This window comes from Nematostella vectensis, chromosome 4 (assembly GCF_932526225.1).
Source record: "Nematostella vectensis chromosome 4, jaNemVect1.1, whole genome shotgun sequence".
Classification (NCBI taxonomy): domain Eukaryota; kingdom Metazoa; phylum Cnidaria; class Anthozoa; order Actiniaria; family Edwardsiidae; genus Nematostella; species Nematostella vectensis.
In genome coordinates this window covers 5,632,743-5,654,758 of record NC_064037.1, presented here as the reverse complement: position 1 = coordinate 5,654,758, position 22,016 = coordinate 5,632,743, and the positions used below count along the sequence as shown (strand labels likewise).

General features: G+C 40.9%; 3 protein-coding genes across 5 annotated transcripts; 2 read left to right on the top strand and 1 right to left on the bottom strand.

The window, feature by feature from the left end:
• Window positions 1-103: 103 nt before the first annotated feature.
• Window positions 104-10,587, top strand: LOC5501311 (23 kDa integral membrane protein). 2 transcript variants are annotated; one of them, XM_032369656.2, is made up of 9 exons: window positions 104-630; window positions 3,314-3,394; window positions 3,796-3,844; window positions 4,693-4,745; window positions 6,646-6,720; window positions 7,193-7,261; window positions 7,329-7,430; window positions 8,142-8,225; window positions 8,706-10,587. In XM_032369656.2, exons 1-9 carry the CDS (start codon window positions 583-585, stop codon window positions 8,958-8,960), a joined length of 816 nt encoding a protein of 271 aa, XP_032225547.1. In that variant the 5' UTR covers window positions 104-582; the 3' UTR covers window positions 8,961-10,587. The 2 variants fall into 2 exon arrangements, with proteins under 2 accessions (XP_032225547.1, XP_032225546.1); XM_032369655.2 differs by lacking the exon at window positions 104-630 and adding an exon at window positions 2,395-2,543.
• LOC5501312 (nucleoside diphosphate kinase 6) lies at window positions 1,287-14,182 on the bottom strand. The gene is made up of 7 exons (XM_001622576.3): window positions 13,833-14,182; window positions 12,884-12,986; window positions 12,450-12,489; window positions 12,283-12,366; window positions 10,891-10,967; window positions 9,934-10,032; window positions 1,287-2,398 (listed from the first exon to the last, which is right to left on the bottom strand). Exons 1-6 carry the CDS (start codon window positions 13,911-13,913, stop codon window positions 9,938-9,940), a joined length of 480 nt encoding a protein of 159 aa, XP_001622626.1. The 5' UTR covers window positions 13,914-14,182; the 3' UTR covers window positions 1,287-2,398; window positions 9,934-9,937.
• Window positions 14,183-14,389: 207 nt separating this feature from the next.
• On the top strand, window positions 14,390-21,508 carry LOC5501320 (proline-rich protein 1). Of its 2 annotated transcripts, XM_032369654.2 has the most exons (9): window positions 14,390-14,876; window positions 16,309-16,335; window positions 16,403-16,447; window positions 16,621-16,748; window positions 17,022-17,139; window positions 18,554-18,724; window positions 19,029-19,142; window positions 19,991-20,042; window positions 20,220-21,508. In XM_032369654.2, exons 1-9 carry the CDS (start codon window positions 14,676-14,678, stop codon window positions 20,552-20,554), a joined length of 1,191 nt encoding a protein of 396 aa, XP_032225545.2. In that variant the 5' UTR covers window positions 14,390-14,675; the 3' UTR covers window positions 20,555-21,508. The 2 variants fall into 2 exon arrangements, with proteins under 2 accessions (XP_032225545.2, XP_048583099.1); XM_048727142.1 differs by lacking the exons at window positions 16,621-16,748; window positions 19,029-19,142; window positions 19,991-20,042; window positions 20,220-21,508 and having other exon boundaries at window positions 14,823-14,876; window positions 17,022-18,692.
• Window positions 21,509-22,016: the final 508 nt, after the last annotated feature.

Genomic DNA, 22,016 nt, shown 5'->3' with positions numbered 1-22,016 from the left:
TCCCTGCGTAAGTGTTTCTGTGGGGTTTCAGCAGAAATAGACCGAGCAAAGAATATTGCCGCGCGGACATTGGGGACGAAGAGTGGGGAGGGAGTGGAGCCGTACTCTTTGCTTCGTCGTAGATATCTAAACTATTATAAACAAAGGTCAAACTTGTCAAGCCCATTTTTTTATACAAGGCATGTACATGCTGCGATTCTTCGTACACGGTTTTCAGTCGCATCAGATTTTGAGAAGACGCCTATATCCAATACACGTACACAAATCGGCCCGAATCGTACCACGTTATACTTGATCCCTCGCTTCCTTTAATTTTTGTCCCGCCACCCCCCCTCAGAGCTCGTACTAGTGGCGTTCTACTGTTTTCCTCTCTGCGCGTATCGATATTATAGTGTCTAACAATAGATTTGATAAGCACACGATGCTTGGATTGTTGACGTCTCTCACTACCATTACCGAATACCCATGATTCTCTATGTGCCTACTTTGGCAACAACTTGTACTTGGATTGCTACGGGTCTGGCGGACATTAAGGGCTTGTTACACACACTGTACAGCGGCTAGCGTGGGGCATGACCAGATATGAGGGTACTATGCGGCTGTGTCTTCTTGTCGAACGCCATTATTTTGGTAAGAAGTTTAAATAATGCAGTTAGTTGTAATAAGTGATGGATCTTTGAAACAGTGTAAGCCCATTATATTAGTCCATCACAAAGATTGTAAACATAAACTCTTTCGCCAAAAATAATGTAGTATAAGAGACTATTTTCCCTTCCATACTAAGTATTTTTGTACTTAACTCAGCGTGGCCTAATGGAAGCGTATAAAGTATTATTGTAGGAGACCTAACTAAGTCGGTTGTGCTTCGTTAGTCGCATTCCGTTACTCCAACAATATCGGAACAAAAGAAACTGGGTCGCTTTCGTCAAGCTTGGCTGGTATTACGTTAATACACAAATTAAACTGATCCTTTATGACATCGGTAGCATCTAAATATCCACCATAACCCCACAATTTTTCTTGCGAAATCTCGTTATCCTGAATTACTATTCCCCGGTCCCTTGCGTCATTTCTATCCTGAGTGAGGCATGTGTTCTCCTTGAATCCCGATGGAAAAAAAAAAAAAAAATACCCGCCAAATCTCGCTTTTCGAAAAAAAAAAAAGATATTGTGAAATCCTCGCATATGGCATAGAGCCGTTACACACAAACAAAATCTTATAAATTATGAGTCTCTTTAGTTATGTATATTGGTATCGCTTCTAAAACAAACACAAAATATCAACATAAAAGAAGTAGTTATTTATTCATTTTCCTCGCGTTTCTATTCTTGAAAAAAGTTTATCTTGGTCTAAAGATAGGTTTAGTATTTCTATGAAAGCTTAAAATTCATTTAGCTATCAATATTTTAAGTTTTTTGTTCCAAGAAAAATCTGGGCACCGGAATCTACTAGATTAATAATTATCATATTTATCTTAACTATACGCTATCGGTATACTGTACGGTGCTACGGTACACTGATCCAAAACACTGTTCGCCAACGAGTGTGAACTCTTCCGAGGACGTTCATTTTTGTCCGCTTAAGAGAGTGACCGCTTATGAGGGCGTCCGCTTACCAGGGTGTCCACTAACAAGGGTGTCCGCTTACCAGGGTGTCCACTAACAAGGGTGTCCGCTAACAAGGGTGTCTACTAACAAGGGTGTCCGCTTACAAGGGTGTCCACTTAAAAGGGTTTCTTCTTACAAGGGTATCCGTTAACAAGCGTGTCCGTACGAGGGTGCCTGAGCCTAACAAACGTCGTATCATCCATGAGCCGTATTCAATGCAAATGCATGCAAATGAATCTAGTCCATTGTTTCATCTTCATTTGCACGCATTTGCATTGAATACGGCACATGGATAATACGACGTTTGAACTTAGCCTGAGACAAATTATCTCTCTACTAAACAGATAAATGCCCTAGTCTCCCGCGCAGCCGTTCTTTGTGTCGGTCACGCAACGCTCGTTGCGTGACCGACACAAAGAACGGCTTCGCGGGAGCCTAATAAATACCCCAAAGGCATCACATTCTTTAGAAATATTTAATTTAACATTGGGACCTTACCTACTTACCTTACTTACCTTTACCTACTTTTCTTTAAGAGACCTCGCGCGCACCGCTCCAACTTGGACCAATGATTGGTCCACTACTGACATCTTAACTACTACGTCCTTTTTAGCCTAAAAAGACTTGTTTTTATCAGCTCCTATTACCGCGACTAGCTTATTCAGACTCATGGTAGTCCAAATGCAGTTCCATTGTCATTCCCCAAAGGGTCCTGACCTTTTCAATATCCGATAGCGTTGGCGATCACGCGAAACAAACGTATTCATGACGCCAAGGGACGTCAAGCAACCTACAGGAAAAGAGAAAAGCAAATATTATTTAATCCATACCACGCACTTACCCAAGTATACTAGCAGGCGATAACTATGGTGTCTTTGGACGCCTCCAGTATGTGTTTGCGGTGGGCTACATTTGTGCTTAATGCATTCATCTTGGTAAGCGGGTTAAAAATTTGCGTGAAAATGGTATACTTTGTTGCTATGTTATCGACACAGTCGGCTAGAGTCGCTTTGTGGCTAATGGGGTTTCTAGAGTAGTAAGGAAATTAAAAGCAGCCATTCCATACGTGATTCGTTATCTCTAGGAAAATCGGCTCGCTATAATGTACTATTTATAGAAGATAATGATGTTCTGTAATTCCGTAGTTGAAAACTATATTCATTTAACTGACTGACAGAGTATAAAATATAAGAGTATAAAATATAAGAGAAAACATCAAGCAAAATTGTGTTTATAAAATGAGGTTTCATTAGCATATTCTGGGAAGGAAAGTAGTTTAGACAGGCAGCTGCTTTGGTGTGCGACACAAAAAGGCTGGCACATGCTCGCGCACCCAGAAGTTATTGCGGGCGCTCTGATGTACGGGGCTACATATTATAGCTCGTATCCTCCATACACTGTGTTCCAGGCTCATGTAAAAACTAGCTGTTTGAAGCGAGATATTTATCCACCTATCTCAATATCAAAGTTTAGCGGTAGAGAGATGAATGCTTTTTCTTTTCATACAGTTTTTGGGATGAATTAGGGTCAAATGCTTATACTGATATCATACACTATATGATATAATGAGAATCTCCCTAAAGAATGTCCCTAAAGTGTTATGGTTAACTTTTATAATCCAAGAAACATACTGCAAAGCAGCACATCAAAAAAAGGCGAACACAAAGACCTTCTAAACCTGATCGCGTATTATTTGTTATTGCAGATCGGTGGTAGTATGATGCTAGGCCTAGCCATATGGGTGACGTCAGAGGAAACTGAATACAACCACGTTACAGGGAACCTGGTAGGAACTTCCCTACCTGCTCGCCCTAACCCCACCCCCTCCCCCCCTACCAACACAGGGAAATGAATACAGCCACATCACAGAAAACTTGAAGGGGACTTCCCCTACCCCCAAATAGAAAATACACTCTGAGAATCCATAGCGTAGCTTTGTATCAAGAAAGCGTATACATGAACAATATAGAATCCTGATCTTTACAAGCTAATATGGATGTTCAGAAATAGATAAACAAGTATGCAATAGTCCAATTGTCAAACTCGTTTCGTTTAAAATTTTTGCTCAATTGTTAGATTCACATATGAAGAGCTGTAGGTTTTAAGAAACGGATCAGAATGGGACAAAACTGAATTGGACGGGTGTTTCTGATCTCTCAATTTAATTGATTATTTTCCCTTTTTAAGGCTGCAAGTATCACATATATAGCCATGTCATCCATTCTCTTCATCACCGGTAAGCCGAAACAATATAATTTTATATACACATCACAAAATGCTAACAAAAGATAAACAGTTCCCTGCTAGCAGAGGCCTCTTTTCTCTGTCAGCCCAGCGAAATACAGAGAAAAGAGGCCTCTGCTAGCAGGGAAGAGAAACAGCCATAAGTATAAAGAAACAAGAGAACGAATTGAACGCCCTCCATCGTTCCCTTACCGCCACGATATTATTTCATACTCATAACGAAATGCTAAAAAAGAGAAACATTCATAACTTATAAAGAAACAAGGGAACGAATTGAACGCTCTCCATGCTGACGAGTCCTAATAAGGACGAAACAGCTGTCCATGGTTGCCGAACTGCACAGGTAATAGACTGTGCTAGCGTCCCGTCTTGGCCTGACTGGTGCCAATGTGTGTATGCTAGTGTGCTTTTAAAGTCCACAATTATGTATACATACTCGCAAGGATAGTTTGGCTATCCGACGGAGTTTTAGACTTGCAAAGGTCGCATGCGTGATCCGCACAATTGGCATCACGCTAGCCCGGTCGCAGCTCTAGATCCCACATGGATCTAAGCTGTGGTTTAAAGCACTTCGTTCGAGCCGAAGTCGCCCTGCAGTTTTTTTGCCGATGAAGTTTAACTGAGGCAAACCGGCTATACCATGCTGGCGAGTCCTAATAAGGACGAAACAGCTGTCCATGGTTGCCGAACTGCACGGGTAATAGACTGTGCTAGCGTCCCGTCTTGTCCTGACTGGTGCCAATGTGTGTATGCTAGTGTGCTTTTAAAGTTCCCTTTCCGCCACTTTATTTTCCTTGTAGGCGCATTTCATTTATGCCTCTGACCTCTTTGCTTCTGCAGGTTGTCTTGGAGTATGCGCGCTACTGTACATGAATCCATGCCTTCTCAAAACCGTAAGTGCTGGCACTTGGATGATCACGTGATCACGTCCACCGAAAATGTCAGCTATAGATTATGGAGAGGTCTTTGCGCATGATCGGAGACCCAGCGGTCTTTGCAGGCGCTCCCACATGGTCCGGGACAGAACTTATGTCCTCCTTTCTGGGATTATTTTTTTTTCGAAGCCAAATAATGAAAGTGTTAACACATTGACCCCTCAACCGGCCTGTACCGGCTTTGGGAAGTACCCACAACCCAAAAAATTCATAAATTTAAAATAAACACAACAAGATGAAGATACTCAGGCATCAGTCTAAGGGATAAATGGTCTTGCAGATATGCATCCAACCAAGGTGTTGGCATCTACTATTAAGCCAAATAATAGCACAGGTTCTTTGACAAATCTCAAATCGAACAAGGAGAGAAAAGCAGAATCACCCCTCTCAATAAAACGCTCAAAATACCACACAAGGGAGAGAGATCAGCAAACACAGCTCAAGACAAAAATAGATACCTTTATTCTGATCCTCTAGGTACATTTCCTTGGCCTCAAAACATAATGTCCATTCCTTGAAGGATTGTACAACCACGAAAATATCTTTACGTATTGCAAAGCATTCTGGGAGATCCAGGGGAAAATTCACGAGGGGAGGGCCAGTCAACACTCCTCTCCCCAAAGTCAGATGGTTTTTTATAAGTCTTTTCACCCCGAAGCCAAACAAATCAATTCCAGGTCATACAGACCCAGAATAGCAGTGTAAACAATTTTGGAATCAATTTGGTTTCAGAAAAGACGGCATTTAGGAGAGCTGTGGTGATTCATTAGAAAATTATTTTCTCATCCGGGCAAAGCCAAACAAGAAAAAAAATCATCATGAATCCACCTTTGCTTGCAAATATCCATAAGCAAACACTCAATTATGCCCCAAAAGACTTCATGATGTCCTGAGTCACTCTCCTAATATGCTCATAGCTATATTTTTGATGAAAAATACAAGCAACCATCAACTTGTGCTGGCTTCAGCACAACGACGAGGGATTAAAAGTGGGGACCGCAAAGCACTGTTGGAAAGCTTGGATACCGCTGACTAGGTGCAGCTGTGTTTGACTTTGACGGGCTGTATAAAACTCAGAATAGAGGGGGGAGGTATCTGTTTTCAGTCTGTTTTTTGTAAATTCAGCTCCAAAAAAGCCAGGAGTCAATGGGTTAAATCATTCAATAAAACACAGTTTGAAATGGATTTCTTGGCCCACTGGTAGACATTTAATGTTTCCGTGTAAAAAACGCCCATTTATTTCGAATGGCCATATTATTTTGAATTATTATGGCCGCGGGACAACTCATCCGACTCATCACGAGTTTCCATCTCAAAGTATTCAATTTCTTTGCCAACAGTGGGCCTGTGGTACGGGTCACGAAGAATAACTTTGAGACCGAGGAAGACCATTTTCCATTCCATAGCTGAAGCAAGCTTTGAATAATTGGGGGGGGGGGGGGGCACAATACTGTCACGCGACAAAGATAAGGGATACGTACTTCAACGAAAACCAAGAGCATCAAAACAATTGCCGCGAACCATTTCCAACTCCTTCTGATGAATGCGTAATTCTTATTAGTCTTAGACAAACAGGTGCTCTTTTCTCATATAAACTTTTACTCGGATTCTCCACCAGATTGCAACGGGGGTTATGACAGGGCGTTGTTTGTACTTGAAACATTAAGAAAACAATGGGGGGCACAGCCACGCCCCAACTGGTAATTTTCAGATAATTTTTGAAAATATTTGGGGGGCACGTGCCCCCAGTGCCCCACCCCCTGCTACGGCCCTGATCCAAGCCTATATCCGACCATCTTCGCGGGATATCTATATCCACGTTGGATTGATTATCGTTTATGTTCTATTTTAATTGCAGTATTTTTCCTTTATGCTTATTCTCGTCGTGGCGGAGGTAACCATTGCTGTTTACCTCCTCATTGAGAAAGATAAGGTAAGGTTTTACATATGTAGTGAAAGAAAGGCCAGAAAAAAAAAAAGATAGTTTAGTGGGGCCAGGGTTCAAACCCAGGACAGGTCAACTTGGGATTTTTCCTGAGGTGTGCAACTGTGCATTAAGCCATAGGTACCACTTCCCCAAACACACTACATCATCTTGTATTGGAAGCCACCGAGGACGCTGGTCCGTGGTACCATCTTCAATGACAATGTTTACAAACTTTCTCACACTCATAATTGAAAACTGCTTGGAGCAGTCTTAAACTGTACTGCCTGGCGTTGTCAGTTGTGATGTGTATGCACACATAGATACTCACGCTATATGAAAGAAAAACAAACCACATTTCTACTTACAAGCTTTTACAAGTACTCGACCAGTGATGTAACACTTCTTATTAGCTGCAAAGCACGAATATAATATAGTCCTTGCAAACCATATTCTGAAAACCATCTTTTTGTGAGTATAGATTGAGGATTACATCACCTCCAACTGGAACAATACAGATGACGAGACGCGGATACTTATACAAACCAAGGTATATTATCGTTTTAGTCATTCATCTCTGTGTCCTGTTGCATATCAACTATCTCCCCGTACTCTAGCTCCTGTGCTGTGGCATGAAGCCGCTGACCACTAGTCATTCGTCATCAAGCGACAAGTCGTGCTATGAGGGCATGAACAAAGCAACCGGCACAAGGCTAACGGTAAGAACACAGGCTCAAGCAAGCGCGATCATTGGCAGAAAAGAGGGCATGTGAGCATATGCATAATAAATGGCAGTAAAAAAGGTTTGATTAGCTCACTAGTGGTCATGTGTGAGCTACTCTAATTGGCTCACAAGAGGTCATGCTTGTGCTCTGATTGGCTCAAGATAGATGCAGCATATACACAATAAATGGAAGTAAAAGAGGTTTGATTGGCTCACTAGTAGTCATGTGTGAGCTACTCTGATTGGCTCACAAGAGGCCATGCTTGCGCTCTGATTGGATCACGAGAATCAGCGTGAGCAATTATTGGCTCGCAGGTCAATGTGAGTCAATGATTGGTTTTCTTAAGGACTCGCAAACACTGTAATTAGCCTATTACAAAGGCTCAAGGGGCGCGATCACCCCTGTTTGGATATTGTCATGCATATAGGGGCAACCTTATGATTTAGCAAAAAAAAAAATCAGTCTTGATAAATCTCTTTCCCTCTTGGACCACAACATGATTTGACGCTGACCATTAGCCGCGCGTTGTTCACGGTTAATGAATGAATGAATGAATGAATGATTGATTGATTGAATGAATGGATGGGAGCAAAAAAGCATGATGCCCAGGTCAAATCGATAGTTAAAACCGCTCAACTATACCACTGCGGTCAGTAGACACACAAAGTACACTTTCTAGCTAATCGACCATTGTCTCTTCTATAGGATTGTTACAGTAAATTGACACAGTGGATCCAAAATAACTACGTGGTTTTGGCGAGCGTTGCCGTTGTTGTTGCAGTCGCAGAGGTACGTGGAATTATTTCACTTTCGGTAAATTTCGCCTTCTTTGTATGCGTCTTTGGGATACCTGATTATCGTCCTTTGGGCCTCATGTGGTAGTTATCTAAACGGTAGTTATCCAAACTAGAGAGTGTATCCCAAAGGAATCCCACATTTACGAAATCCGCTTTTCTCGGCAAACGAGGAACTGAACAATTTCTTATTTTCTTATTTCTTATTTTCTGGAGCCCAGGGCTCCCCGGTCAACATGTAACGCAAAACGGTAAAGGGATTTGTACCTATCGTTGCACTAAACGCCGTAGCCTAATTTTCCCTTCTTTAAAAAGGCAGTAGTGTAAGGAAACAAAATGAGGGAAATCTCTCGGGAGACGTGCATAAAATATGTCGCTCATTTACTTTGCTCCACATCAACAAGTAAAGTAAACGAGCGACACAGAAAGCTCTGCGCAAGAGGGTACTAAAGTAACCACTAATTTTCCTTTGTAGCTGTTTATTCTGGCGAGCACCTGCAGGTTGCTGTCAAAGACAGAGTCGAACGACAGACAAATCAGGCAGGTCAAAGTGGCTCCCGCACCAAACACATCAACCATGAAACAAACATACGGCAACACAAAGAGAGAAGCATCTAGGCCTCGTGAAATTACCTCCCAAGAACAGAGTGATGGACAAATGGTGCTGGAAGATGAGGCACCACGTAAGACAAGGAGGGAGTGGGCGAAAAAAGGACACAGACACAGATAGGTGAACTTCCTGGAGTGGCTACAGCATTGAATGTTTTATAGCTATAACATACTCCAATCGAACACACGCCCCTACTGGCTCCACCAAGATCTGTGCCTGTGGTGAACTACAAATCAAATGTTATGAGAGACACTGCTGTCACATGTTGTGTTTGAGAGCAACAAAATTCTGGTTTATAGACAGCTCCTTCGGAAAACACCAATTTCGCTTCCCGATCAAGATCCTCATAAAACAAACTGTTGTTTTCCTTGTGAGCAGTCATTGAAGTGTAAAATCTAAATACAGCTGTGCATAGGGAGTTTTCCTTGGGACATGTTAAGAGTAAAAACTTTCTCATTATTTCAAGAGAACCACAAAGATTCATGTACATACAGACTAGCCTCCATGTCTTTTCTACAGATAGTTAGAAGTAAACTGAGAGCCACGGTTAAGACATGGTATAACCAGTCTTTGTTTGTAAAGGATTTGAGTCCAAACAACAGCCGCAAATAGCAGCCATTGTACATATTTTTTTTTTAGACCAAAGCTATTTATACCTACATTGTGTAGTAGTTTTAAAAGAGATACTTGCAATAAAGATACTTGGGGCAGTGGCTGGGCAGGTCAAACCCTTATAACTCTTAGCCAAGATCACGTTAAATTATAGCCTACGTATCAAGCATTTCTTGACAAGCCTCACCAAGTACAAGCCAAACTCAGGATAATTAAATTGTATTTATATTAACGAAATTCCTATGTCGTTTGTTTTAAAGCTGGAAGGGAGGGTAGGGAGCGTTAAATAGAGGGGGGCATTTATTTGAGAGGGGTTCATTACAAACTTGTAAGCTTGGGGGGAGGGTGTTCATTAGATAGTGGGGCATTTATTAGATCATTTACAGTAAGTATGAAAACGTAAGAAGACTCTTGATAAGCTCCTCCTATTCTACACATTCCCCTTATTGTCCCTTGGGTCCCTTGTGACTATTATTTGTACCTTTTTATGTTTTCCTTCTTTCATTCTCTGCAAACCAGCCATGATAGTCAAATTCAGGAAAGAAAAACTCAATTTCTTTTCTTGCTGATTCATCTGAGTCTGAACAAACAATAAGTTACATTAATAACAATTAAAAAAAACCTTATAATAGTAATCTGTTTGAAGTGTCAAACTCTGAAGTAGCTAATAGCAACTTTTCTTAGTTTGAATCATTAATGAAAGATCCCTATTCAGATCTAATGATAATTTAAAAAGGGGATTATACTCTTGTTACTGATAGTTTAGAGAGTCTTTGAAGTTCTCGGCAAGTTTTGCTTAGCTCTTTCGGTGTAATGTTACAGACAAAAAGAATGGGATTCTTGGGAGAACGTACATGTATCACAAATTCGAGGTATCTTTGCACAGAGTTCCTTGATTTTACAATCTGGTTAATTATCAACTTTTACAAAATAATGATATCTGTACTCTGTATAAGGAAGACTGCTTAGCTACTCTCTGAGATACTGTCATTTGTATTTAACAAGATCTGTCAACTTTTACAAAATAATAATATTTGAACTGTACTCTGTATAAGACTGTTCAGCTACTCTATGTTAGACTGTAATCTGTATTTAACCAGATCTGTCAAGTCAAAAAATTGATTAACGTACAGTACAACATGTGTGGTGTCTTGAGTTTTTTACTGTTTTTGATAGACATAATCAGTAATATCGTTGTATCGAAGTAAAAATAATGCTTGGGAGAACAGATTTGTATCTTAAAATTGAGAATACTGTTGTTTCCAGTATTGTCAGATCAAGGTTTTTTCTTATACATTTCACTGTATTTCTGCTGGGAGAAAGAAACGCTATCATAAAATAGCGTAAAATCCAGTATCATAAAATCCAACTTCAGTTTACTGCTTGCAGTAGCTGTCTTGTCTCACTTAAAGTATAAGCGAGGATCCTTAAAACATACCTGAGCCATGGGTGGCATTTCTTGTGTCTGAAATCCCGTACAAAGCTCTGATACTTTTAGGAGCAATGGACCTTGCCCTGCAAGTAATATCATATCTCTCTGAGCAAAGCTTTACAGCCTGTCATCAGGGTGCCGTATAGCCATATGTAGCCGCTAACTCGCAAAAATATCCTCTCTTAGTGTCTAAGCAATGGCAGCGATAATCGTGTTCCGTCATGCAATAGTAATAAATTTGAATAAATTAATTTGATAACTGCATGGGTTTTCTCTTATTCAGCGTGCGAAACACGTTCAGGTTTGATCTTTCAAAACAAACATTCCAACATCGCCCTATAATGCTGCTACTTTCTAAGTGCACATTCCTTCGTTTTAATTCTGCTAATGTATACCTGCATTCTTTGTAAGAGGGTAATTGACAAAGATCGTGAACAGTTTATAGTGTATAGCAAGCACTCCTTGACTTTCAGTGTTTGAAGTGAACTTGAGCGTTTAGATTTCTGTGTAAACAACACAAGGGCATACATATGCAGGAGTTGCTGTGATCTGCTGAAGGAGAGGAGAAATTTGGTTTAAAAAAACCTAGCTTCTTTGGATAGAACTTTGGAAAATAACTAAAATATCAGAATTTCTTGGTAAATGAAAGACTTTCCATAGCCAGTAGGAAGGCTAAAAAAGACATCAACATCATTCGTTCAGAAAAACAGAGATAGCCTTTTATTGTCTTTGTGTGGTTTCTCGTAGAGTAGGTGGAGATTAGTGTTTTTCTCCATATTTGAACGGCTCGAACTCACATCGGAAACAGCGAGAACCCATAATTTCAACTTCAGATCTGAGCCAATCATAATATCCGGGAGAACTTTTTTAAGTGAGTGGCCAATCAGAGACTATTATAGGTTTTCCTGCTAAAGCTGTGATGTCACGTAACATGACTATTGCTACTGTTGCGTAGACGCTACAAGAGGATGTCTTTGCAAGTCAGCGGCAACACGTAGGCAAGGTACCAAGCATTCTGAAATAAGGACCATCCAAGTGTGTGCTTAAAGGGGGGGGGGGGATCCAGACCCTACCCTTCTTATGTGACAAGATAGGTTTGATGGGTTAAGCTCTCTGTTGGTAGTTAAGAAGATGGTTAATTTTATGTGTGCATTTAGATAGAAAAATTTTCTAGATGGATCTAGTGACCTATTACCAGAGCTAAGGATGCTGGTTTAAGCTAACTTGATCCATGGTCAGTGAAATACTGCTCTGGACCCCACCCTGCATTTTTCTCTAGACACGCCCGTGCCACTAACAACTATGCACAGCCCTAAAATAGCGTTTAAGCATGACTTCACATGATAATAGAGTATCTTCTAGGAAAGAAATCATGATAATACACAGAGCATGCCTTACTTATAGGCATGTGTTGGTCCCATGAGCTTTCTCCAGTGAGTTATAGCATTTTCTCTTCCTAGAATCATTGCTGTCATAGGTCCACTTTGGTTAAAAAAAAAAACAGAGACATAATTATTGGTAACATAATTCACACAATGCATAACTTTACAAAACAAAAATCTTACCTACTCATGAATCCAACAAGTCTGTTATAAAAGAAACGCCCTGAAAACAAGCAGTACAAAAAATAATAAAAGGGGTCTTTGAAAAAACTAATAAGTGAATAATGGCATGCACACATGTTCAGATAGTTCACTATCTACCATCTTTCTGTCTACTTCATATTTACAGACCCCTCCCCCAACCCCAAGAAAAACAGAAAAATAAAATATTCAAAAACTTTTCTGACCTGAATTTCCAGGTAAAGCATTCAACTCAAACAACCCTTAAACCTCCCTGTCATACTTATATCCCATTTCCCCTCCACCACCTTTCCCTAGGGTCTTTTTCCCTGGGATAGGCAACCCATCACTATCCCCTGTGGGAGTGACACCATGCATTGAGTCTACATTTATTGATAGACATTAAACAAGTATGGATATCCCATACTAATAAATACCTTTGTGTTCAGTATAGAAACATTCAGCATCTTCTCTGCTCCATTTCAACACTCTTGATCGAACAATCATAAACTGATTATCTACCAAAATATTCTTGACAGCCTTGGTGAATATTAAACAGACACAGAAAGTAGATAAACAATAATCTTCTCTAGTTTTGACCCACGAAGAGGCTATACTAGTACTCCCATTGGTTAAATACTCTCCCTCAGGCCCGTAGCCAGGGGGGTTCAGGGGGCTTGAAAGAACCCCCACATTCTACTTGAAGGTCCACTCTAATAAAGGAAAATTGAGTACCACACCCAGCTAGGGGAAGCTAACTTAGAGAAAATGTTCCGCTAAATGGGTAAGCGAACCCCTCCACTCAAAATCCTGGCTATGGGCCTGTCCCTCTCATGGTTGCTGCCATGTGAGCGGCAGGCCACGAGAGGCAGCCTCCTTCTAGCAGCCAAAAATACAGTAGAAAACATTCTTCTGAAAAAATTGTAAAAAATTTTTATGAAGACTCTTTTTGAAACCCCTTTATTTTTGTGTCTCTACTCTGCAGAAGAGATATATGTGATATATCTAAGCTAGGGGGGGGGGGGGGGTAGCCCCTCCCCAAAAATGTTATTCATCCACAAAAGCAGGCCCGTACCCAGGATTTTTCTTGAGGGGGTGGGAAATCCGAAAAAATGGACCTAAATTTTCCGGGGGGGGGAGGATACAATGAACAAATCTGAACACCCCCCCCCCCAAAAAAAAACTAAAAAGGATTTTTTCATGCCTTTGCAGTATCTCCACGGGATATTTATTGTTGTATTTTTCTACATTACAGACTGATCTAGCCTATGCTTTATAGTTTTGTCCACAAATAGCACGTCTGATGAGAACCGAACACCTCAAACCGAAAGTAGACCCGCGGCCGTTGTGGGGGGGTGTAAAGGGCCTGAAAAGGTCCTCTCTTACCTGTGTGCGTACAGGATGCAACATAAGGTCCGGTTTGAGGATAGCAAGAGTCAATTGCAGTCGAACAGGCGACCTGCACATCGCAGGGATTTGTCGATAGGAGCAAGAAACTTCACTCAAGTGCGACAAAATGTGAGCAAGTCGAAATCGCTACTTTGTGTCTTTGCCAAAATGCACACTTCTTATAGCGATAGATCACAACGACTAACAAAGCATTGTCTTTGACTTAAACTAAATCAATTTCAACTGCAATTTTGATGACAAAACCTAAAAATATGAATTTTTGGCGAAAGCACAGAAAAAGCTGCGCGAATTTTCGCCATCTTGGTCGTGTGATCGTTTTGGAGTCTGGATCCGAATTTCAACTTTCCACAGGTAGACCAAACGTACTCCACAATCAAAAAATATATTAAAACCAAAGGTTAGAAAGTATACCCATGATAAAACAATTTTCAAGCGTTCCCAAGATTATCATAAAAATAAAATCTAGATTCTATTTTGGTTTCTAGCAGGATAATAAGACCAAACATATCAGACAACCTCAATGGTTGGGGTTCCTGTGCCTTCTTGAGAAGCTGGCAAAAAGTCAGAAGAGGTCAAATCGTCGCCCCAACAACTTTCTCTCAACATTTTCTGCTAAACAGACAAAGATTCTCCATTCTCGCAACACTCTTTAATGGGAAACGCTCAACGGATCAGAAATATCACAATCAACCGTCATGTGATATTGTGAACTACGTACTTACTTGCACGTACTTGCAATCTTTCCAAGCCGGTTTTGATTTGATTGCGCACAGATTGCGCACTGTAAATACAGAGTATTTGTATAAGATTATCGTCAACATGCCGCCTATTTTGGAACTGCTGACCCTAAGACGTCGGTCACGTATGGAATGGTTTTACGATATAATACAGGTTTTCCATTTTATGGTGGTGATGGTGTTCCTCTGGGCTGGACTGGTGGAGTTTATTCGAGATCCACCGTTTTTCGATGCTTACGGCGATGCAGCTACAAGAAATGAGCTCCCAGAAGGTTTATTTGAGGTAACTGCTAAGTGTCTTGGTCCAGATAAAATGACCTTTGTATTTTCGAAGCCCTTTTCATAATATAGAAGAATCCAATTAATTAGGCAATCAGAGGGTTAACTGTATAAAGGCATGAATGGGGCAGGGGGTGGGGTGCTGGGCTCATGTACCCCTGTTGTTTATGAGACCCATAATATTTAATTCCTCCAAGCAGTCTTTTTTCACTACTATTTTAGTAAAGGAGATGCCCCCCGGTGTTGGGGCATTTCTCATTACTTGGCGATCCGGTTGTTAGGCGTGCACGCAATCATCCGGGAACTTAGCATTTTTAGGCGGGAAAATCGAATGGCGGGAAAACCACTTACTTGCGCCCGACATTCCTAGCTTCGAAAACAAACACCGAAACTGGCAAGAAAAACATAATAAAATAGCATATACTGAAAAACAAAAATAGGCGAGCATGATTTTCCACCTAGGGCCCTACTTGGCGACCTCAAGTGCTGATTTGAGCAAGAAAAGAGTTGTTTCAATGCATATTTCACTGTTTAAAAGCGAGAGAATAGTCGATATTTTGATAACAAAATTTGTTCACAACATTCGCATATGTAACCAGGCTTTATTGCAATACTCAATTGCGCATCTGTAGTTAATTCTACTTCCGGTTTGCATTTCTAACTCTATAATCTTTGAGAAAAGTGCACTGATTGCGATTTTTTTAGGCAAAGAATATCCACCTATTTGCCGTCTACAAAACTACGAATTGATTTTCCAATATTTTGAAAAATTAAAGAAATTCTTTAGATAACAGTGGAAAAATAAAAAATTTTGTGCGAAAGTTTTATTATTTGAAAGAATAAAAAAAACATACGTCACTTTGTAGGCACCCTCATGAATAATGTTTAAAGTTACATTTATCATTGCAGATACTTCAACAGCTAAGATCATTGAATTTTTTCTGTTGTGACCTGATGTGATGGCGTCATCGCCTGAAGACGTCATCAAAATTTAGACATTGATAAACAATTATGCCATGCCTAATCTCATTTTATTTTAAAAATATTTGGCGTTTCAAAGTTTCCTTAGCAAGGGCAATCAGAGAAATGTCCCAACACCCTTAATACACGACTCTGTACACTGGGCAACCTTAATGCTTAGAGCTTGCTTTCAAAGCAAGAGCAAGTTTTGGTGCTAAAAGCCCTTGTCACTGTGTTATGTTATTGTCACACTTTCCTAGGTTTGTGCTATATGTAATTTTAGCACAGGGCTCTCTAACTTTGACCTTAGTAACAGGCCCACAACATTCAAAAGTTAATATCCTAAAAAGAACTTTTAATATTCCCATCCCTTACAATATATTTCAAATACTTTTCCCTATCTCTTTATTTTCCTGTCCTTCCAATCTTGTTCTACTGCACTACAGTCCTTATGCTCATTTCATTATTTATTTCAGAATGACCCTCGTTCTCTGGACAAGATGGTAAGACATGATGTTTGCGTGTTTTAACTGTTCTTACTGTTCTCTTTATGTCTTTTGCTTTTTACAGCAATCTCTGAGACTAATGGACATTCCAATCTTATTTATGCTTCTGGTAAGTGTTGTTATGTATAGTTATATAGTCTAAAATCTTTTTGAGGTTACCACGAGTTTTTTATGCAGAAATTTTATTTAAAGATCCAGATCTCATTGGCAGACCCATGGTAACAAGGAGGAGGTCAGAAGTTGTAGTATAACTAATGACTTCTGGTATTTGTTTGGTCTTAGGTTTATGTTGGTGTTTGCTGGTTGCTCAAATTTAGAGGGCTTTCGTGGCTCCTCACATTTTGCTTCATATTAACTCTTACTGTATTCTTCTTCGTGAACTACTGGGAATCCCAGCTTTTTGACTGGCGGTAAGAGCTTGTTTTAGAGCATTTGTGCTGGTACATTAAGTTTAGCCAAGATAACCAATAGAAACTCTCATTAAACTCATTGTAGTTATAGAATAAATGATGGTGAAATATTGGCTATGCATGGTTTGAATTCAGCTAACCGCTATAATAAAGAAATCTATAAACGTAAAGTAAGCTAATCGAGCATATATTGATTAATCATACATTAAAAATGATCAGGATTCTTTTGGTCCTACTAACCTATTTTAATTAATTCTATTTTTTTCTCTTTAGTTATTTCCTGTCCCGTAATGCAGGCCTTGAGGTACAAGTGGTTTTTATTGCGCTGACATTTACATCTGTGTTTATTGTCTTATTTTATGAGAGAAAAAAGCTGCCATTTAAATTTAAGGTGAGTTCCCCAAAGCATTCCACTTGAAAACCTCCTTGACCACCTATTTGCAGTATATTTGCTGGTTTAAGAATCCTTAGAGCCCCTTCTTAGGTACACCAGCACCAACCAGGAATTTAGTGGGTTAGAATTAATTGTCCAAGGGAGACAAATCCTTTCCGTGCAATTCTTATATTAGTTTGGCAGGAAGTGTTTCATGTTTAGGGTTTTAATAGAGGGTGACTTTGAAAAGTCTAGATCTTATAAACCAAGCCTTGATACTTGCACCCTACCCTACACTCATGCCCACATACAATATTCCTATTCTACACCCATACTTATACCCATATTGCACACCCCTACTCTACACCCTTGCTCTACCCATGTACCACACTCCTACTCTACACCCTTGCTCTACCCGTGTACCACACCCCTACTCTACCCCCTTGCTCTACCCATGTTACACCCCTACTCTACACCCTTGCTCTACCCATATACCACACCCCTACTCTACACCCTTGCTCTACCCATATTCCACACCCCTACTCTACACCCTTTCTCTACCCATGTACCACACCCCTACTCTACACCCTTGCTCTACCCATGTACAACACTCCTACTCTACATCCTTGCTATACCCATGTACCACACTCCTACTCTACACCCTTGCTCTACCCATGTACTCTACACCCTTTCTCTACCCATGTACCACACTCCTACTCTACACCCTTGCTCTACCCATGTACTCTACACCCTTTCTCTACCCATGTACCACACTCCTACTCTACACCCTTGCTCTACCCATGTACTCTACACCCTTTCTCTACCCATGTACCACACTCCTACTCTACACCCTTGCTCTACCCATGTACCACACTCCTACTCTACACCCTTGCTCTACCTATATGCCACACCCCTACTCTACACTCTTGCTCTACCTATATGCCACACCCCTACTCTACACTCTTGCTCTACCTATATGCCACACCCCTACTCTACACCCTTGCTCTACCTATATGCCACACCCCTACTCTACACTCTTGCTCTACCCATGTACCACACCCCTACTCTACCCCCTTGCTCTACCCATGTACCACACTCCTACTGTACACCCATACCCCATACATGTATGCCACACCCCTACTGTACACCCATACCCCATATATATATGCCACACCCCTACTGAACACATCAATGCCTACTTACAATCTGCCATGCCCCCACTGCCAGCATTATCTATGTTTTATCTCCCAGTCAAGCAAAATCTTAGATTACCAATTTAGAATGTCTTGGATTGAAAATTCATACTGACTTGATTCTGTTCACAAATGTTAAATCACATGTTGCCAGTGTTCAGGAGCCTCTTAATATAGTACATGTATGCTACATCAATTTGTGTTAAGGTGGATTCCCATACAGTTAGTTTTAATTTCAGTCAACTCTTCCCATCAGACCATTTGGCAAAATGCACCTCTTCTGTAACTTCTTCATCTGCTTTATCATCATCTTCACCTGCTTGACGTTATGGTTTTCCAAGCTTTACATGTCTTGGGCATGCTTCAGGAATCATAAGGAGATCATGTCCCTGTGTGAGCGCACCAGCATGGTGGGTAGATGTGACTTGATTTGATTTCATGGAAATAAACCTTCTTTAGGGCAAACCAGTGGTGCAACCACCCCCCCCCCCCAAAAAAAAAAAATAACGTGGGTTTCATAAATAAATGTGTACCCCTCAAAGATCATGGTCCATTTCTAACTAAAAAGGCTCACAGCACAACCTCAGAAACCCAGTGAAAGGTGACAGGAAGATACCCCAAAATTATATTTTTTATATTTTTATGGTACTGAACATGCATGATGAAGAACTAAGAGACAAAGTTGTTTAAATTCCTACTTTTGGATGGTTTTAGGTGCAGTGTTACCCATGCAGTACATGTTCCTCAGATGGCCTAAAGCATTGTGTGAAAGGAAGACATGACAACATGTTTCACTGCCTTTCAGACATGATGGCCCTACCAGATAAGGTAAGAATGTTGTTCACATTCTCACTGTTGGCGCACACATAACAGCCCAGGAGTTAGTGGCTTCAATTGGGTATTGCTACGGACATGTTCCCAGGATTGGCCGAGGGGGGGGTGGGTGCACAGTCATAGGTATCATATGGAAGAAGCATAAAATTTGAAGATTCCTTATTAAGAAATGACCCACTTTTTGGCCGCCAAGCGGGGGGGGTTCCCCACGCACCCTGCACACCCCCCTGTGTATGCACTTGTTGGAACGAGGATGTGCACTCCTTCTAAAGGGTGTGTACACCTATTTCAAATAAATACAAGAAGCCCAAAATGTCGTGATCGTGAACCAGAAGAATAAATACAATACACCAAAAACTGTTCGACTGTCTTTAATAAGACTTCTCCAGGGCAGACTGAATTCTAAGAGACAAAGTTTTTGGTGTATCCTATTTCAAATAAAGTTGAACCCATGTGTTGTAATCTGCGATAGTTCCCCATGGATAGCATATGAACAGCAGAATCCTTGCATCTAAAAGCTATGTGCATATTCAAATGAATGAAAACAAGAATTCTACAACCTTTGAACCCTCCCGCTTATTTGCTTATTTACTTGATACCGATGAAGCACTGTGGGTTACGATACACAGATTCTCCGAGTGCAACGTTACTTGAAATAGTTTTACAAAGAGGGAAGAAGATGAAGAGAGAAGAATGTGTGGCAAGGGAACAAAAAATACATCATTACATCAAGAACATCATTTTCCACATGTCTGGCATATATAAATCTAGCTGCCTCCCCCCTCCCCTAGTTATATGACATACCCAGTTACCAATTCCACTTGCTGTGTTTATACTTTTAGGGAGCATTTTGCTTGTTCAATTATAACATCAGTGCTTATACATTCATGACAGGTTTGTAAACATTTATATTTTCCAAGTTAAAGTTTGGATGTCTATGATAACTACTACTGTTACTATTACTTTTAAAGCCTTTGCCAAGTATCGTCACATTACAATTACAATTACCAAACGTAATTACACGTAATTACAATTACCAAACACACTTCTCATATTTACAATTTTCTGCAGTCTTTGCATATGTGGGTGGTCTGGTGGTATTCCTAAGCAATTTCCTGCGCATTGTTGTACACTACTTTCTCCGCTTTGTGTTCTTCTTCCTCGGATGGTGGAAAGTGAAGCAAAATGCAAGAGATGGCCACAGAGAGCCTCTCGAGGGGAGCACCAACCCTCTACATGTGGAAGAACCCTCCCCGCCCTTTGTCGTCTTGGACTGTAGCCAAGGGGAAGAGTGCATAGACGCTAGGTACCATAGAGAGATGTCTTCTGTTAGTGGCCTAGGTGTGTCTCTTGATGAGGAGGAGGCTAGCGATGGTGGAGCACTTGTAGAAGCAGTCATAGGTTAGGGTTACAAACTGTACAAAGTGAATGTGAGTGAGATTTATATCAAAATAATAAAGCTCCAAATGGTGCCTGCATTGCTAGCCAAAACAGCCGACACTGCTTTATAATGGTCTTGTTTATACACCATGATGGATGTTGCAAAGTAGTTGGCTAACATTTCCTTGAGCCAACGAAACGCAAGTCAGCGCAAGTCACAAGTTTTTATTTTTATACTAAATGATAAATGATATACACGAAACAAACGAACTGGGAAAAAAAGACTAGCCCAAAATAACATAGTCCTAGAAACACAAGGAATATGATCAAATAGTCCTTTTTATGATATCGCAGAAAGTTGAGAAAGTTGATTTACTCGCCAGTACTTGCATTCACATGAAATGGCTTCGCCAATCAAAAGTTGAGAAACATGCGTTTCATTTAACACAAGTCAACGCCAGTGGACACAAGTCGTCGCCAATGTTGGTGGTCAAACGAAACACTAGTTGATACAAGTAACAAAACATGCGATAACGTGCGTTTCTTTTGGCCAGAGTTTAGTCTCGCAATGCTGGGCAATAATGTTCGCGCTGGTTTCACTTGGTCCAGACATTGAGCGGATCTCAATCCTGATTGTAAAAAAAAAAAAAACAGATATAGGACTTGCATATAATCAGAGTAAGCTGTAGTCTGCGATTAAACTATGCACAGAATGAACAATGAACTGGGACTCAGTCTAGTATATTTAAGTAACAGTTACATGCAAGTCCTTCTCTATTTTACGAAAAGCATGAAGATATATTTTAGAAAAATTGTTTGATAGAAATATATTAAATTGGTATTGTTGATAGATTTGATGTAAATCAGAGAATGAATAATTATATTATTCTAAGCATGTATTACATGTGTATATGAAAACCACTCTAGCCTACTTGCAGTGCTGTTCGGTCAACAACGTAATAATAAACATGTTGATCACATTTGAAATGACTCATTTCTTGGATTCACCCTGGCCCTTTGATATGGCTTATTCCCTCAGCCACACCCTGGCCCTCTGATATGGCCCATTCCCTCAGCCACACCCTGGCCCTTTGATATGGCTTATCCCCTCAGCCACGCCCTGGCCCTCTGATATGGCCCATCCCCTCAGCCACACCCTGGCCCTCTGATATGGCCCATCCCCTCAGCCACACCCTGGCCCTCTGATATGGCCCATCCCCTCAGCCACACCCTGGCCCTCTGATATGGCCCATCCCCTCAGCCACACCCTGGCCCTCTGATATGGCTTATCCCCTCAGCCACGCCCTGGCCCTCTGATATGGCCCATCCCCTCAGCCACACCCTGGCCATCTGATATGGCCCATCCCCTCAGCCACACCCTGGCCCTCTGATATGGCCCATCCCCTCAGCCACACCCTGGCCCTCTGATATGGCCCATCCCCTCAGCCACACCCTGGCCCTTTGATATGGCCCATCCCCTCAGCCACA

Excerpts from the sequence above, each read along its gene's own strand:
- LOC5501311 (XM_032369655.2), top strand. The coding sequence starts at position 2,475 with ATGGTGTCTTTGGACGCCTCCAGTATGTGTTTGCGGTGGGCTACATTT. Across the intron at positions 3,845-4,692 it reads ATCCATTCTCTTCATCACCG|GTTGTCTTGGAGTATGCGCG; the intron begins GTAAGCCGAAAC and ends TTGCTTCTGCAG. Across the intron at positions 7,262-7,328 it reads GGATACTTATACAAACCAAG|CTCCTGTGCTGTGGCATGAA; the intron begins GTATATTATCGT and ends CCCGTACTCTAG.
- LOC5501312 (XM_001622576.3), bottom strand. The coding sequence starts at position 13,913 with ATGTGCAGGTCGCCTGTTCGACTGCAATTGACTCTTGCTATCCTCAAA. Across the intron at positions 12,490-12,883 it reads TTTCTATACTGAACACAAAG|GGCGTTTCTTTTATAACAGA; the intron begins GTATTTATTAGT and ends GCTTGTTTTCAG. Across the intron at positions 12,367-12,449 it reads CTTGTTGGATTCATGAGTAG|TGGACCTATGACAGCAATGA; the intron begins GTAAGATTTTTG and ends TTTTAACCAAAG.
- LOC5501320 (XM_032369654.2), top strand. The coding sequence starts at position 14,676 with ATGCCGCCTATTTTGGAACTGCTGACCCTAAGACGTCGGTCACGTATG. Across the intron at positions 16,448-16,620 it reads CAATCTTATTTATGCTTCTG|GTTTATGTTGGTGTTTGCTG; the intron begins GTAAGTGTTGTT and ends GTTTGGTCTTAG. Across the intron at positions 16,749-17,021 it reads TCCCAGCTTTTTGACTGGCG|TTATTTCCTGTCCCGTAATG; the intron begins GTAAGAGCTTGT and ends TTTTCTCTTTAG.